This window comes from Zerene cesonia, chromosome 10, assembly GCF_012273895.1.
Source record: "Zerene cesonia ecotype Mississippi chromosome 10, Zerene_cesonia_1.1, whole genome shotgun sequence".
Classification (NCBI taxonomy): Eukaryota; Metazoa; Arthropoda; class Insecta; order Lepidoptera; family Pieridae; genus Zerene; species Zerene cesonia.
Window position 1 is genome coordinate 5,168,450 of NC_052111.1, and position 17,396 is coordinate 5,185,845.

At 31.8% G+C, this 17,396-nt stretch overlaps 1 protein-coding gene across 5 annotated transcripts in view; it reads left to right on the forward strand.

The window, feature by feature from the left end:
- Positions 1-2,541: 2,541 nt before the first annotated feature.
- The window catches only part of LOC119829252 (low-density lipoprotein receptor-like), a 151,180-nt gene continuing 136,325 nt past the window's right edge, over positions 2,542-17,396 (forward strand). For 3 of the 5 annotated variants that reach the window (XM_038351666.1, XM_038351661.1, XM_038351664.1), the window contains exons 1-2: positions 2,542-2,902; positions 15,784-15,906. In XM_038351666.1, coding sequence (XP_038207594.1) covers positions 2,767-2,902; positions 15,784-15,906 — 259 coding nt within the window. In that variant the 5' untranslated portion in view covers positions 2,542-2,766. The remainder of the gene's footprint in view (positions 2,903-15,783; positions 15,907-17,396) is intronic. The other 2 variants (XM_038351660.1, XM_038351662.1) reach the window with 1 other exon arrangement.

Sequence of the window (17,396 nt, forward strand, 5' to 3'; positions counted from 1 at the left end):
AGTCAAACAACGAGCGAAATAAAACTACCAAAAATACTTTTGAATCCGTTTCACTAAGGTTTTTCACCTTCTGATTCTCAGCGGTCTTAATAATACATATTATGCTTTGTAAAATATGGATGCTATTTAGTTACAAGGTTTACACATAAGTAGAAAACAATAGTATATCATAAAATGAGAAACGAGCATTCAACCGTTTTAAAAAGATCAAAAACAGTTCTTTCATTATTTCTAGAGGACAACTTTATCTAAGATAAGACGTTAATTTTAGAAAACCTAACCTACTTATTATTCTTCCTTATAGCTTCCTGAGATGTTGGGTTATGTAAAACTTATTCTGCTAAAATAGAATGGCGTTTAAAGAAAAATAATCGAACCATTTTTCTTTCATCCAGGTCATTATGCAGTACGCCCGTATCTAAAAACGGCTCCTTTCGAATTGGACAATATTTCTCTGATATGTCTAAAATCCTTTTACCTAAGATCTTCTTTCTCTATCATCATCTTCGTTTGAAGAAATAATAGGTAATGGGCCCAACTCCCACAACGCAACAAAAACTGAGCGATGTTGGTAAAATGGCTATCATTTTGTGAATGAACGAACGAACGATACTAACGTCAAACTTCGATTCGAAAATTTTGACAGTTGAACGAGCATTATACTACTTGTACTTTAATATTTTGTGATTATACTTTATACATACATTAGGCTACCATTGTTAAAAAAGATTTTTTCTTGTTTTGAAAAAAAAAATCCAATAATAGAGCTCGGTCCATTACTCATAGATACAGTTACCTTACATAGTCACATACACATTGTTTGATGTTTAATGTATAAATTTCACATTCGTGTGGAAAAAACTTATATATCTTTTAGCGAACACATAAATTGTAAAAGGTGCCACTAGGGACATCGTAAGTTAAGTCTTTCTTTGTAAAGACGAAGTAAAAAAGAAAAATACGATCTTTAGAGACGTCGCAAACGTCAATGCTTGTGATGTAGGTAGGCTGTTTTTAACATTCAAATGTATTTAAATAGATTTTCTTTTATTTTTGTTTACTTTAATAATTCTTAATTTGGATTATCTATGAGGCCTTTAAGGCTTCACTTCATATGTATATTTATATAGTTCGCAGGTATAAGAATAGTGAGATTAAAACTATATGGTTTATTTTACATTTAAATATTCTGGTATTAAATTATAATGAAATTTTTATTAGATAGGCATATCTATTACTTATTAAATAATGTAACTGATTTGTGGTCTTGCATATTTTTCAATTTTTTTTTACATATTTCTATAAATACATACAGGATACAAAAACTTATTTTTCAATTCATCAAGGAAATGTAAATTCGAAAAGAAAAGAAAGTCCGTAAGACAGGTTTAATGAAGATCCGAGATACAGCAAGTGGCGGATCTTCAGTGTCTGTAATTCTTTGTTGTCATTTATATAAAATAGGTAAAAATTTTAAGGAAATATTCATCCGTTTTCAAAAATAAACAACGAAATTACGCTAAAGGATCTCGCAATTGTTCAGCTTAATTTCGTGTGGGTAATAATATGATTAAACGCTTGGTTGGCACAATTATCCTGCTTATTAAAATGACGGAAAATTTGCATCGCCTTTAACAATTTTGAGTGGCGTTTGAGTCAACACAGATAAGAAAGAACATGCTTTCAACGCATCTTCATAATATAAACGGTCGTTATATGTATGTATATAAACAAGTGAATACCGTATTTAGAAAATTAACAAAACACATTCATTTATAAAGTCGAAAAAATATGACCATTACGGGATTTAGGGTGACTGTCAAACGATTTTTTTATTTATTTAAGAACAGTATTATAAACGCTAGCTAGCCTCAAAGCTCCTAGTTGCGTAGAAGAGTACGTGCGTGCCCGAGCCACGCCCCCCGCGTCTTCAGTAGGACGCAGGAGATGCGCGCGCATTGCTACCCCTGGTAAGGGTTGGATTACACAGATTGATCTTCACAGTCCATTGCGTTCTAACGCTAAAATAAAATACATTGGAAAAGTATGCGATTAAAAAAAATACGAGGAACATAATTTTAAGATTACATCACATAATTTGTAAAAATCTAATTTAAATCAAGTTAGAATTAAAAAAACCTATTGAATTCAGAAAAGATCTTATAATTAATAATTTTATACTTATAATTCAGATAATTCCCATAAGTTCTATACATAACAATAAATAATTTATAGTAAAAATAAGTTTCAGTAAAGATTAGTAAATTTTCTGCCTGATAAACAGATAAGTAATAAATAACTTCACGATTATTGTAGTCATTCTATAAGAATTAAATTCTAATATTCACTTCCTAATATGGCAGTAATCCAGTGACTTTAATAAAGCATGTTCACGACGAAATTAACAGTACAGCGCCGCTGCACTCGACAGTGTACATTTGCCGTCCGCCAAAACTGAACTACGTCACGCGTGCGCCGCTATCGCCATCTAGAGGCAGGACCGGCACCCATCTCACACCTGCCTGTCTCCTACGACAAGACAATCGACATTCGCCATCGCGCTCGCACTAGTGGCACGTAAAAATAACCTCAAAATATATCGTGAATACTTATCATTATATTTGTGTGATAAATGATATACACAACAGTGACATTTGTTGTATAGACCAGTATTATTATTGAAAACGCAATACTTCGTACAGTTTTTGGATTTATTTGTGTGATTCTTGTGTGCTGTCAAAACGAAAGTTTATCTAAGAACGAATAATGTTCTTTTTGGTGGGCTGTCGACGGGCAGCCCCCAAATATTGTTCCAATATGTGGTGGTGTATATTCATTTGTGCTATGTACATTAATGTATTTGGAGTATCAGGCTCAAATACAACTGGAGCTGTAACAACTAGTAAGTGTTAGAATTTTAATAAGTTGAATGACGTGATCCTTTAATGTTACTGATTTTAATATTTATAGCTACATATGTCTTATTTTATAGAAGATGTAGTTACTTATAAAACTCTGTACAGTAAAAAATTTACTGCGGCTGATTTGTTTTATTGTGTTCGAAGTTAAGATTCCAATGCATATCCTTTGAGGCTTACACTTTGTTTTGTTTGTTTTTTTTACCATTGGTCACGACTCACGAGTTAGTGATATTTGTTTTTAAACTGGTTTATTACGTTTTCTGTTTGCAGCTTTCAAAAACACAATTTTTATGAAATTTTTATATTGTTTTATATATTTTTCTGTCAAGTAAATATGATTATCGGAAACAGATAAGGCAAACCATTATCTAACTGTACCAATGTCACGCCACCAATGGAATGACATAACTAATTCGTGATTCAGTTTTTACGTAGGCACCTATTTTATTAATGAGTGACGACCTTAATATAACAGCGTTGACAGCTTTTTTGGATAGTTTGGCTTTATTAAAAAAATATTCATTTATTTATGTTATTAAAATATAATTTTTAGCTCTGTGTTAAAATATAGTAGTATTTATTAGCGCTTAGATTTATGTACTTTCATTAATAATTGTACATATTTATTATCTATTTATTTTATTATTTAAACGAAAACTGCAATTGATGTAGGTAAGAAGAAAACATTAAAAAAAAATCCTAATCGAAAGTAAGTAATGATATAAATTGTTTGTTTATAAAACACGTATGGCTACTATGCCAACACTATTTTTAATTACTCTAATTTTGGAAATAAACAGATGCCTTCCGAATCGTTGCCTGCAGTACGCTTTGGTGCTAATAATGTATGAATTGTAATAAAAGACTAACATTTATAGCTATTTTTAAATGAACCAGTAGGGGGCGTGTAGGACTCTAACCGTTTTGATAAGATAAATTACGATAACATTGTTTTGCAGCTTAAAATCCATCGACGGTAAAATCTTTACTTTTGTGCTTAGCAAAAGGCAATAATTCCATCTTAATGTTAATTTGTATATTCGAGATATTATATTTACTTGCGAACATAAACAGAAGTAAAAGGTAGTTTTAAATGTGCTTGAATTTTAACATACACGTAACAGTTACTGTACCTAGTAAGTAATAATTTTAAATCTTTAATTAAACATATAATCATCAATATTCACATCGTATTTATATGCTATTTGTACTTATACTAAATTAAAAGTATCAAAATTTACCAGTGTTATACATAAATTAGCTTAAAAAATGTAAACTAGCATTAATTTTGAAAACTATTTGATTCTTTTTCATATACACAAAATGGGACTAAGGCGAAAATAAGTATGAGAATTACATAAACATTTAAAATTTTAACATCCGTCGTTTTCTCGGCAACGTTTTTGTCATAGTTGTTCTTACGTTAATTATATTAATGTAATCTTTTATCTTCCTTATTGTGTTGGTCAAGGTTTAACACATGGGTGTAAAAATTTAACAATATTTATTATAATTCCATGTTACCATGTACCTATGTACATCAAAGACCGATAATGCCATTGGACGAAAAAATTGCTAAAAATGTCGATCTTACAAAGTGAAAGATCCACGCGAAATGTACGATATGGCTCTAATGAAAATGCTCACAATGAGATGTGACAATCGCAGACACCAGCAAAAATCGTATAGTGGTTGACGCTCTACCTAGACGCGTTGTGGCTATGAAGAAAATGCTATATTTTATGTATTGTAAAATTAGCGTTATCAGCGGCTACTTATCATGTTATGTCCACATCGTCAGTAGCGAAAACAGTGAGTGATTATATTACAAACTTTAAAATAAATGAAGTGTTTCATGAGTGAGGTTATATAAATAGTGCTAAGTGATATCTTATTAATTTATATACTTATATAGTAGTCTGATTAAGGTATATATAGTATATATAATGTTACAATAAGTCTTAACTAGGGAAAACGCGTTAAAAACAAATTGAGAAACTATTTTTTATTTATTTTAAGTGGGAAACGCCTAAAAGTCGATTCAAGCACTCGCCGGTCGCTGCCACGGTACGCTCGCGTATTTGCTTGGCTCATGCGGTGATTCGCAGACAGCATAATACGCTCGTCGCATTCCTATTTTCATACAAAAAAACTATATTTATATAAGGTTGTACATGATAATATTGTTATAACGATAGCAACTAATCCAAATAAAAAATAAATAAATGCATAATAGTGCAAGAAACAGTCCTGTTCTAGTTTAAACGCATTTGCCTTGTAAGTATTAGTTGTAAAATGGCATTTAGTAACAAATATCAAATTCAAACGAATGATTTCCATGGCTCTATATGGCTATTAATTTAAATGATTATTTCAATGAAAACCCAATAAAAATACAGCCCGATAAGAGTATATATTTATTCTGAACGAGTGTAACCTTTCGTTAATAGTTTCAAATTTTAGAAAAATGCTTAAATCCGAAAAAGAAAAAAAAAACATTTTCACGTTCAATGTTGCCGATGCGCGACTATAGGGCACTCTAAAAACGTTAAGAGATCGCATGTAGAGCCAAACGTCTAACTATAAGCCCTAACTTGATAACTCCTTCACCTGTCATAAATATGTGACTTGACTGTTTTGTAACTACAAGAACTATTGCAATAAATTAATAAATTATTCACGTGACGCCACCTAAAGGTGCTTTGTCACAAGAGTCGTTTCAATGGAAATCCCTGAAGCTTATTTTTTGACTTTGACCTCGAGCATTTTAATTAAAAGTGTTCTAAATAGAGTTCGGCCAATGATACAACTTATTGCGATGTTATCTTACAAAAACCGGAACTCATCCCAGTTCAGTTAAATTTTTTGGCCCGTTTCCTTTTCCTCACCCGTCCCAGTCCATTCCTTCTTTCCAGTCGTTAATCCTTTCCATTTCCCTTACCCCATAAAAGCGGGCAGCGCATTCACGGAGGTACTACCTTTGCGAATGTTTATGGGCGGTGGTGATCGCTTACCATCAGGCGAACCACCAGCTCAGCTGCCCGCTATGACATAAAAAAAAGAAAAAAAAAAAGTCATTTTTCATCGAGATGGATTGGTAAGACAATTAGGGACAATTTTTTACCACCACGATCTTCAGACGTCAACCCATCGGACTGTTTATGCTGGAAGTGAGTCAATCCGAAGGTCCACAAATAGTGGACTCGATACGGGAGCATGTGCAAATGGCTGCACAACATAATGAGACAGAAAGTTTTAAAATGTAAAGAGCATGTATAAGAGCTAATGATGGCTTCTTTGAACATCTTATGTGGAATTTAATTTTATAAATAGATATTCAAAAATTGTTTTTTTTTCTCTAGTTTTCTTTCATTATTATATCCCCCAGTTATTAAATCAATTCAAGCAGTGAAGTAAATTTAACGATTTTCATAACTAAGAATAAAAGCTGTTGACTCAATGTACTATGAATTTATTTTGTACTGTACGCTGAAATTACGTGATACAATTTCGGAAAATTAATGAAACACGCATGTTTTTGTTCTTAATTTGGCACTCAGGTACCATTTGAAATTTGAGTTACATATTAATATTTGTTTAAATTAAACAGTGCAAACCTTCGAAATCGTAGTTTTAATTAATCAATACGGCATGTATCCAGGAATACTACGCCCAAAAGCAGATTGATGATATTTCTTTATTTGAAGTCTTAGCTACCATCAAAAAAGTGGAAAAAAAAAATTTGGATTTTCATTAAACACATATTTTTCTGCCACCACATACCTACTATGTATCATATTATATATTGTGTGTTAATTTATTGTGTGCCTAGGTACCCACTTTTTTGCACTTACAAAACAAATAAGCAGTAGGTACGTCGAAAATACATCATTATTACGTATTTTCTTGAATAACGCCAAAACAGATCTTCCAATTGAGAAGACATCAATCGAAAGTGACGTTTTCCTGAAACAGAACAAAGTTCAATCATTCAGTGGCTTTGAGCCAATGTTCGCGATATCTATATTTAGGTGTTTGTTTTCGATGTAGTTCATACAAAATTATGTTGCATCTTCAGTTCATGATGTAATAATTTTTGCCTTCAATGTGGGTAAACAACTAATTCTGCTGCGTCATAAAATTGCTTTATTAAATATTGCCGGGTAATGTACATAGTTATAACTGTCTCAATTTTGGCATGCCGCAGCTGACGGGTGGGCTATAAAGGCCCGTAGATGAAAGAACACAATCGCATTGTGAGGCTATAAAACGGCTTTGTATCCGAAGGAGGCGTCATTTTTGTGAAAAATGAAAAAACGAATTGCACTTGTCATACGTAGGTGCTCGGCTTTTATTTTGCTGAAATTTTTATATTGTTGTGTAACTTGCGGTTCATGACCGGATTAGAATTGGAAGCAATAACATATATTGATATGAATTAGAAGCAATAACATAAATTTTCATTTTTAATAAATTTATATTATGAACTTCAGAAGTTTTCGGAATTTATGATTAGTTGTAGTTCAAATCTAAAATAAAATATCCGCAATAAAACGCCTTAATAATAAGAAACTTCAGAAAGAACCGGTTTCTTGGATATTATATATGTACCTGTTATTTGTAAGGATATTATGATATGATTCTATTACCGTTCAATAAACCATCATTAACAGGAGAAATGTGTCCCTCAACTCCTTCTATTAGATAGTGTATCACGATTTAATTATTAAATTAATATTTAAGTAAGACTAACATTGTTAGCGAGTTGAAGATAAACTTAAATAGAAGTTTCACGTGGTTATATCGTTGAATTCACTCGCCTTGTTTTGAAGTTGTTCCATTTAATTCTCCTGGTGACGTTTCAGCCGTCTCCGTGCCATCTCACTTGTGGACTTTGCATACAGGAATTAATTCTCGTAGATCGAAGTGCTTTTTTCTATGGAACAAACAACTTTGTTAAGACATATCAAAGACAAGACGTATCAAATTAACTGCGCATCATGAAGTATTGTTATTGAACACGTGTATCAAGTGAAATATATTATGAAATAAAATGCAATAAAATTGTGTCGTAATGGGAGAGATGATTTTAAAATTATTAATGAAAAGTACAAAGAGTCGCATTGTGTGATTATAACGATTGACACTTTATACGTCGTTCAAGCTAGCATACGTAGCGGCCTTATAAGTATATTCTGTAACATAAAAATATATGAAAAATATGCCAATGTACAGAGAGAGTTTCGTGTGTGATGATGTGTGAGATTTTAATGCATAAAATGTACATTTTGAAATTTAATATTGTATATACTACTTATTATAACATTAAAATGTAATATATTTACTGATTAGTTTAATAAAAAAATGACTGATTTATGTACAGCTGTAGGTTGAAATTTGGATGAAGGTATTTTAAAGCTTTCTTCATACCAGATTTAACGAAATTAATCCCATAAATAGGGAAAATAGGATATGAAAGTTTGCACATAAATTCTTTATTTTTCCCGTACGATCCCACGGAGGGTAGCTCGTATAAAATGAGCTTAATTGGCCCAGACTTGTGGTTATTCTCATTCGCGATTTCGTATTTTTAACAAACGGAGTGTAAACGGATGATGTTTCTGAAGCTGCAATCTCAAAACTCATCGATTTGGAGATATATTATGTATACATTGGTTATGTTTTATTTATGTAAATAAAATATAACCAATGTTTTTAAATTGACTTTTTTATGTCATAACGGGCAACTGAACTGATGGTTCGCCTTATAGTAAGCGATCACCACCGCCCATGAATATTCGCAAAGGTAGCCTCTGCGAATGCGCTGCCCGCTTCTGAAAAGGAAAGGATTAACGTGGCATGCCACTATTTCACGCCGGTTATCTGTGGGGGTGTGGTACTTCCCCGGTGCGATCTGGCCCAATTTGTGCCAAAGCATGCTCGACTCCCACAATTTTTTAAATCGTACATACTGTACTGTATTCATATGGACACCATACAGTATATATTTATATAGTATATGTAATCCCCACTTTTTGTATTAACCTTTTCTTGAATGTGATTTTTTTTTAGGGTTGCCACCTATTGAATAATAAAAGTTAAAAAAATTGCGACTAACGTGAATCTTTAATCTTTAATTTATCTATTTGTATTTCTTCGTATTTCTTAGATTAATTCCGTTCCGCGCTAAATACCTTATATTATTACGACTTCCTAGAAATGTAAGCGTTCATAAATGAAACTCACTAACATATTATATAACAGGAAACCAATAAGCCCAAGTGTAAACAACGAGTTCTATTGTGATTGAGATGAAGAGATACGAATAGATGATTGCAGAGCTCCGTTCCTTTAAAGACTTAGAATAGAATTCATAATTCAACTCCTTATAGGTATATATACAGTGTCTATTAAACTGCGATTTATTTTGGTGACAGAATTAATTTAATAAGATTTTTAGTTATAGTTAGGTATTGGTAGGTACTTTAAATACTTACATTACTATAGTTAAGATCCTTCTATGCATCCGTGACATGTTATAGTAAATGTATTTTAAGAGTAAAATTAATCGTATTATTCGAGTAATATCTAGAACTAGCTGCGCCCCGCGGTTTCACTCGCGTAAGTCTGTATCCCGTGCGAATATCGGGATAAAAAGTTGCCTATGTGTTATACCAGTTGACCAACAATCTACGTACCAAATTTCATTGTAACAATTGGTTCAGTAGGTTTTGAGTGATAGAGTAACAAACATACATATACATACATCCATCTTCACGCACTTTCACATTTATAATATTAGTAGGATAATACAATTATTCCGATTTATTTGAAATGCTTTTGAAAACCTTTACAAGTAGAAAAGGTCTTACAATGTTCAGATAAATGGTACATACTTAGTTGTACAAATGATTTAATATTAAGTGACTATTAAAATACTATGATATATAATGACATTTACTTATTTATTAGTATCTACGAATTTGAATACGGCCAAACCTAAATGTAGTGGTCTGTTATACCTACTATTAGTTTTCTTGAATTCAAACAATCTTTTGATTAATTTTAATCATAATAACCTTCATACGCATATACGCTAATATTATGAGGATATATTTCATTTTTTCTTGCCTTATAAAATTATATAAAACAAAATCTTTCATAATTAGAGAGCAACGATCTGTTTGAGTAATAGGTACCTATAAGCTTTCTTGATAAGTTAGCTCGGGTTATGCAAAACATAGGGGTATTTTATCAAAATCAATATGGCCCATTTGGCAAAACATAATTGGGAAACTAGATATTTGTAGTTAATGTGTATATCTTCTATATTCTTTGCTACTATGTAGTTCATTAAGATCCTCTGTCCATTACAAGTGGGATCTTGAAGTTGACCTCGGGTCTATATTGGACTGTTGTTATTAAGTTTGAGAGTCTATGGCTGGCCAGTTAATATGGGCGAAAAAAAGGCGAACAGTAAAGAAAAATTCTTAATTTAGTTCCAAATGTTCACATATTGTTTAGAGCATTACCTAATAATTAAAATGATAGTTTTTCAGAAATTGACCCTATAAATATTTAGATTATGTTTTATTTTAATTATCTAGTATATTGTCTTTAATTTTTAAAAATAAACATTACTAACCCTTCTTTCACTGAACCAAAATATTTTTCTTAATTAACTAGTATGTTCTGCAATTAATATTAATTTCTTGTAAGTATTAAACATTCTTTTATTCAAAACACGTTGCTAATAATCTTGTCGTTTTATTTGCCGTTCCCGTCTTTGTTTTTCTTATACTTCAAGTTTTATACGTCGTGTCGACAGTACTGACACGAAAACTTTCCGTGTTAGCAGTAAAGATCTGATATGAGAAAAGTTCGCGCTCTTGTTATGCCATTGTGGTTTTTAATTGTATCTAACATCATGAACCGGTGTTTTTCAAGGCAACTCATTTGGAAACTGGACTTATATTGAAAGCTTATGCACAATAAATACTTTTAGGCGACTTCAAAACAATGGTCCGCGAGCCGCGATCATTTCTTCCGGGCTGATAACTTATTTCAGACACTTTTTTCTTGAAGAAATTTGAAAGTAAGCCTTTACATTTTCAATTTTTGTATGATCAGATGACGTGGTATTTGCCACAATATTATCAGCTGACTTTTATTCCTTGCCGACTATCAGTCGGTAAAGTCTATTAAATTTAATACAAATCGGTTCAGTTATTTGGTGTAAAAAAGACGGTCGGAGCTACTTTTGCATTTACAATATTGTTGAGATTCAACAACCTCAGCAAATGTTTCGTCCAACCGTGAATATATAACGTGAGTCCAAACAGAGACCTCAATCACTATTGATTGTATTGTCCGTCAATAAAGCATAAATTTAAGATGAATTAGTTCCAATTTGTGTGCACGTATTAGTCAGAAATAGCTATAGAAGTTTTATTGCTATATCAAAGCAAATAATTTTAATTAACTTGCCTAAATTTATTAAAATTTTTCGCATAAGCCATAACATACCTATCACAAGCTTTTGTGATTGGTATGTCATGGCTGAAATGCCGTACAATCCTATTGAATTCAAATAATTTATCGAAATTAATGTATTTTGTTTACCAATACTATATGTGTCATAATATTTACCACTACATAATTTATTATTTTTTCTTATAAGTTCACATAGAAATGTATTTAGAAAAACTTATCTGAATCGTTTGAAGATATATATATACCTATATGACTCAAAACAGACACTTTATAATTCAGTATAAAGCAGCGAATTAAACATCCTTCAGAGTCAGTTTTTAAATAAGTCGAAAATGCAGACGTTTCGAAAATGAGCAACTAACGAGAATAGTTAAACGGACCTGTAATTTGCATACAAATTGGCTTTCGGGGATAAACGCTCCATTTGTATTCAACCACAGGAACCCAACTCAGTGGCTGAAGAGTATTTATCTAGTTTCGGATTTAAAACGGCCTCAGTATCATCTGCTTATCGATATTACTGCTGAGGGCTTACGTTCCTTCAATGACGTAGACTTGCTAATTAAATGGGTGGGTTGGTATAATTTGAGAGCTTGTCGTAGCAGCCGCAGCTATCAGCATTTGATTTAAGGCGAATCTAATAAAAAGAGATTTATTAAGCTCAGATTTGCGTGTTTCTTACTAGGATTGGGTTAGGTTTTGAATACATATGAATTATCGTATGATAAATATAATAACAATATATCAAATAAATTAAAAAAAAAAAGATTAGATGAGATGAAGTAAAGAAATAGGTAAGGAACGTCAATAATGCGACTGATAGACATTCTAGATACAAAGCTCAATTGAGGTGAATGACCCCAGGAAAGTATAAACTAGAATAGACAGTGCTAAGATCTTATTACAGAATCAACAAACCCGCATCGCTAAATTATTCAGTTATTAGCAACTAAATGAAGTTAATTTTACATTATATGTCATAATTAACACAACAAACATAATAATAATTAACACATGTATTGTCAACTTCACATAAGCAAAAAATACATCGTAAAAACAAAACTAAAAAGTATTATAAGGTAATAATACCTGTATCATAATTACCCAAAGTACCAACGGTAAGAAATCTGTTCAATACAAGCTGTTCGCTCGTGGTACATATATATTACCTTCGCCCCAATGTCACAGAGTGAAGTTGCTGCTTCCATTTTATGTGAAAGCATTACAAACATAAGTACTAACGTACAAATCTTTCATTTTTATTATTTTATAAAAGACTAGCTGAGCCCCGCGGTTTCACCCGCGTAAGTCCGTATCCCGTAGGAATATCGGGATAAAAAGTTGCCGATATGTTATTCCAGTTGTCCAGCTGTTTACGTACCAAATTTCATTGCAAACGGTTCAGTAATTTTTGCGTGAAAGCGCAACAAACACACACACATCCTTACAAATTTTCGCATTTATAATATTGGTAGGATAGGATTCTATTGGCTGTATATATTGATCACTAAAACGCACGTAAATCACGTAGATTTTAACTTGTGAACACAAAATTTTATTTCTCAATGTGTACTTTTAATTTTCGAAAAGAAAATAACGAAGCACATCTTTCCTTCAAAAAAGTTCACCCATCTTGGGGAGGGATATACCACTCCAGATTCTAGAATGGGACCAAATTAATTGGATTTCCTATCACACTGATGATACGCTTCAATTCACTCCAGATGCGTTGAAATCGGGCTGGTTCCCCTACACTCGGCTAATTTGCACTCAATGACATAAACTATAGGGGTTTCAAAGAGATTGGCTGTCAGCCGGAGTATGCGTCCGCGATCAACAATCGCATGGCCTCAAGTGGGAAAAATGGGACCTTACATTGGAAAGTATCTATCATTTTTCCATTTATGTACCTACCGATGAAGGATGGAACCGTAAAAGTTAAATAAATATATTTTTGTAATCCAGCTGAGGTTGCCCTGTCGAGAACTGTCAAACGCAAGAAGTTCGATTTCTAGTTACGTCATAATATTGTTTTCTTCCCTCTCATCATTTTTCATCACGACATGTACTTATATACCACATGTAAATATACTTATATATTCAGAATTCTGTAACTAAAAACTAAATTATTCGTGTCGGTTTAATTAGTGATATGGCAAGCAGAAGTACTTGTAAATTTGCTGCAAATTTTATTTTTAATATCACGTTTACGAGAGTAAGAGATTCATTGATTTTTTTTTGAGATTTCCTTAATTCATTCATCATTGATGATTATTACGTAAGAAGGTACTTATGAGATTCATGTTTTCATTTAAGCTCTGTTTTCATTAAAAGTAGGTATAATTGCACATACATATATTCTTGAACAGGTATCACGTTATATATGTAGTGCTCGACTCTCATAGTATCGATCGACATTTATTCCTATGCATTTTTCAATATATAAATTTAATGCCAGGAGCGGCTTGAGAATGTATGTTGATGATAGCATAAGACCAGTGTATACTTTTTTAAATTTCATAGCTTTTGAAAGAATTGAACACCATTTAATCACGCATTACAGGTATTATTGTCAGATAGAGAGAAACTTTCGCATGTAAAATACTGAATGGGTCCTATAGTTCCTAAACTATTTTCTTGTTAATTTAATTTCACAGAGAAGAGGAAGCAGCTTAATCATTTTAAGTACCTAAGTATATATTACATTGCAAATGAATAATAGATTAAATACATACTACATAATAATAATCATTATAAGTGGAGAGTAAAAATAGATCCATAATCCGATTGTTTGCCTCTTGTCTTCAAAAAGGTTACGTATATAAACATACAAAAATATAACCTCGTTATTTGCGTTATTAATTTCGTCGGAAAAAATAAATTCTAGATAATCCAACAGGATGAAACCGCAGATTTATTACGTGGGTTAAATACATTTCGGGTGAACAATTTCAAAATTGTAAACCTTCATAATATATTCATTCTTATCAGAGCGCAATTCTTCTTGCCTGTTTATTTGGGCTTATATTTATTTTTGAAATCATTTTTTTCTCTCTCAATACGTTGTATCTACGTGATAACTTTTTAAACGATTCATTCGTACCTAGCGTTCATGTGGAATCATTTTTATTATCCTTTATTCTGTAACAATTCCACATTTTAATATATAGTAATCTCAATTTAGTCCAAAAGATTGTGAAAAATAAACCATTTAGCTATTTTTATAGGGCCCTAATTACCACACTAGTATAGTATATTTCTAATATTAAAGCTAATAGTTCAGCTCACATCTTTAAGTGTGGTTCATAAATTTCTCTGAGAATAAGCTACGCTTTATATCCGAATTGTTATCGTCGTAATACTCGTGTCAAGTACAAGACCTCTCCGTAACAAGCCTGGTGTTATGAAGAAGAGTACAAAATTGTTCCTAAAGTAACAAAAGACGCTATCATACTATTATTGCTTCATTGTGTATTTATTTTATAACTCAGCGGTTAAATGTATGACTCAATTTAAACTTATGATGATAAAAAAGCAAGTTGTTCGTTCGTGAAAATAAAGGATATAGAAGAAAAAAATAAGTAGTTTGGTACTTAAGCTTAGTTAGTATTTGTACATAATTCATAAAATATTATCTTGTAGGTTTTTTGTGTAATATAACCGTTAATATTTAATTAAGTAGGTAAACATTATCTCTGAAATTCATTTCAATAGCTCAAAGCTTAAGTATTAATGTTATAAGGTAGCAATATAATAAAAAATAAATAACGATAGTGAGAATGTTCTACAATTGTTATAATTTTGTTCACGTCAGCAGTACTTACCTATTTGTTTACAAAATATGTAAATACTTACCAGTGTTCTTTGAATTTTGACTTCATTTTTACTTTATACATTTGCTTTTTATACAAAAATAAATAATAAGGGTTAGTGTTATTAAATCAGTCTTGTACACGCTTCTCGGCCTTTTGGCTAAGATCAAAGTGTAAAAAAGTCTTGTACACACATTTACTTAGGTACATTATTTTGCGGTTATATCTATGGGTAGAGGACGTATACCAACCAGCTCCCCTGGTCCCTTGACTAAAGCCGCTCGACGGAACACAATGGGGTTTTAGTCGGTAGGAATCCAACATAACCCACGGTTCCTTTTCCCGGGGGCCGTGGGTATCTATGCAAGATTTCCCTACTCAAAAAAAGTTATTTATTTTTTCTACATTGTTATTGCTTATTACATGGTAGAATTTCCATTAAAAGCAGTGCGATGTCTTAAATAATGGCAATGTTTCCTAATTTCCTAAAATATGTAGGTATTGGTTCATAAATTTTGAGGTTGTATCAGTGCTTATATCAAACGCTTTTGTTACAGATGTGTGTTCGCTGAAACAATTTCAGTGTAAGAACGGGAAGTGCATACCGATGTCATGGATGTGCGAGGGAGAAGACGACTGCGGCGACAATTCTGATGAAATTATTGAAGAATGCAAAAAAGGTATGTTATTTTAGTATATTTGGCGACGTAACATAGTATATAATGTAGTTTAAAAACGCATGTAACATTATTGAAATCAAGTAATTTAGTTACTATTTATGGTTATCGCAAGTTTGATACAATACTAATTTGGATAAAAATAAATGCGTTGAACTAATCTTCTCTAGTGCAGAACATTAGACATGGACTCAAATAACAGTTTTCTTATTGCTCTAAAAAGAAGGATGGAGGTTTTTGTGTGGGATAGATTTGTCGTATTTGTACAGTAATAGATTACGTACATAATAATATTTTCTGTAAGGGATGCAAATCGGTTTTCATTTATTAATTAATGTAACAATGTCAATATAAAATAGGAATTTATAGAAAGCTATTAACAGACGTTTAGATACTTTTATCACATTTCCAACCATATTTTAATACACTCCGAAAAGTATTGTTATTTAGATTTGTGTTTTTAATTTTTCAATCGGGTATTATGTACTTTGAAATCACATTTTCATAGAATTCTGAAACTTCTTTTAAGAATTTATATGCTGTCCAGTAACGTGTAAAATTCTATAAGTCTATTAAAACGCATTGTTTGGTGGCGATATTGAAATATTTACGTAGGTATCTCTTTGAGGTCGCCATCAAAAGGATATTGGCATCCTATTAACGGTTATTGAAGAGGAACTAACAAGTTGTTTTGCCACGTGCCTTCAATTTTCCATTTATGTAAAACTGAATTTACTAAGATATTATCCGTAATAATATTTTATAAATTATAAGATTGTCTCGTCTCGACAGATTGTCGATCTAAATATATATACAAGAATTAGGTACTAAGGTAATTCAGCATTAAGATATTATTCTTTTTTTTTTTGCTGATAGGGAAGCAAAATATACATATATTTTTTCAATTTAATGATTATGAATGAAAAACGTTCTTCGTATTTACTGTAAATCGAGAATCGATGGATCTTTTCTTATCCTTCACATTGCTAGAGTTATTAAGATATAATTGAGACTGATTGCGCGCGATGTCTTGATTGGTATTTGGCTTCTTTTATTGATGTGAGATGAGCTGCCGCGACTCGATGGCGCCCTATGTATTCATATTGCGCATGCGTTGCTTGGAAATATCTCCTGATCATATTCGCTGAGTCACCAAATGAAACTCTGTTATATCAAGTATCAAGTAATCGATTTTATGCAATTCTATCTGTCAGTCCGGTGAGAAATACCTGAATTTAAAGATATCATCAGTCCACGTGTGTTGGGAGAGATTTTCTTGTTTGTCTAGTGGTTTTCGAGTATATCTGTATGTTGTCACACAATCAATAATTACGAGTATTATAATATGAATGCGAGGTGTATTTGTGTGCTTGGTAATATATTTAAATATAATCGTAACTAAGATTTCTTTAGTTTTAAAATTCCTAAGTATTAAACTTAGGAAACTACCACGAGGAATCGAAAAATTTAAGAAAGTCGTTTGATTGTGCACA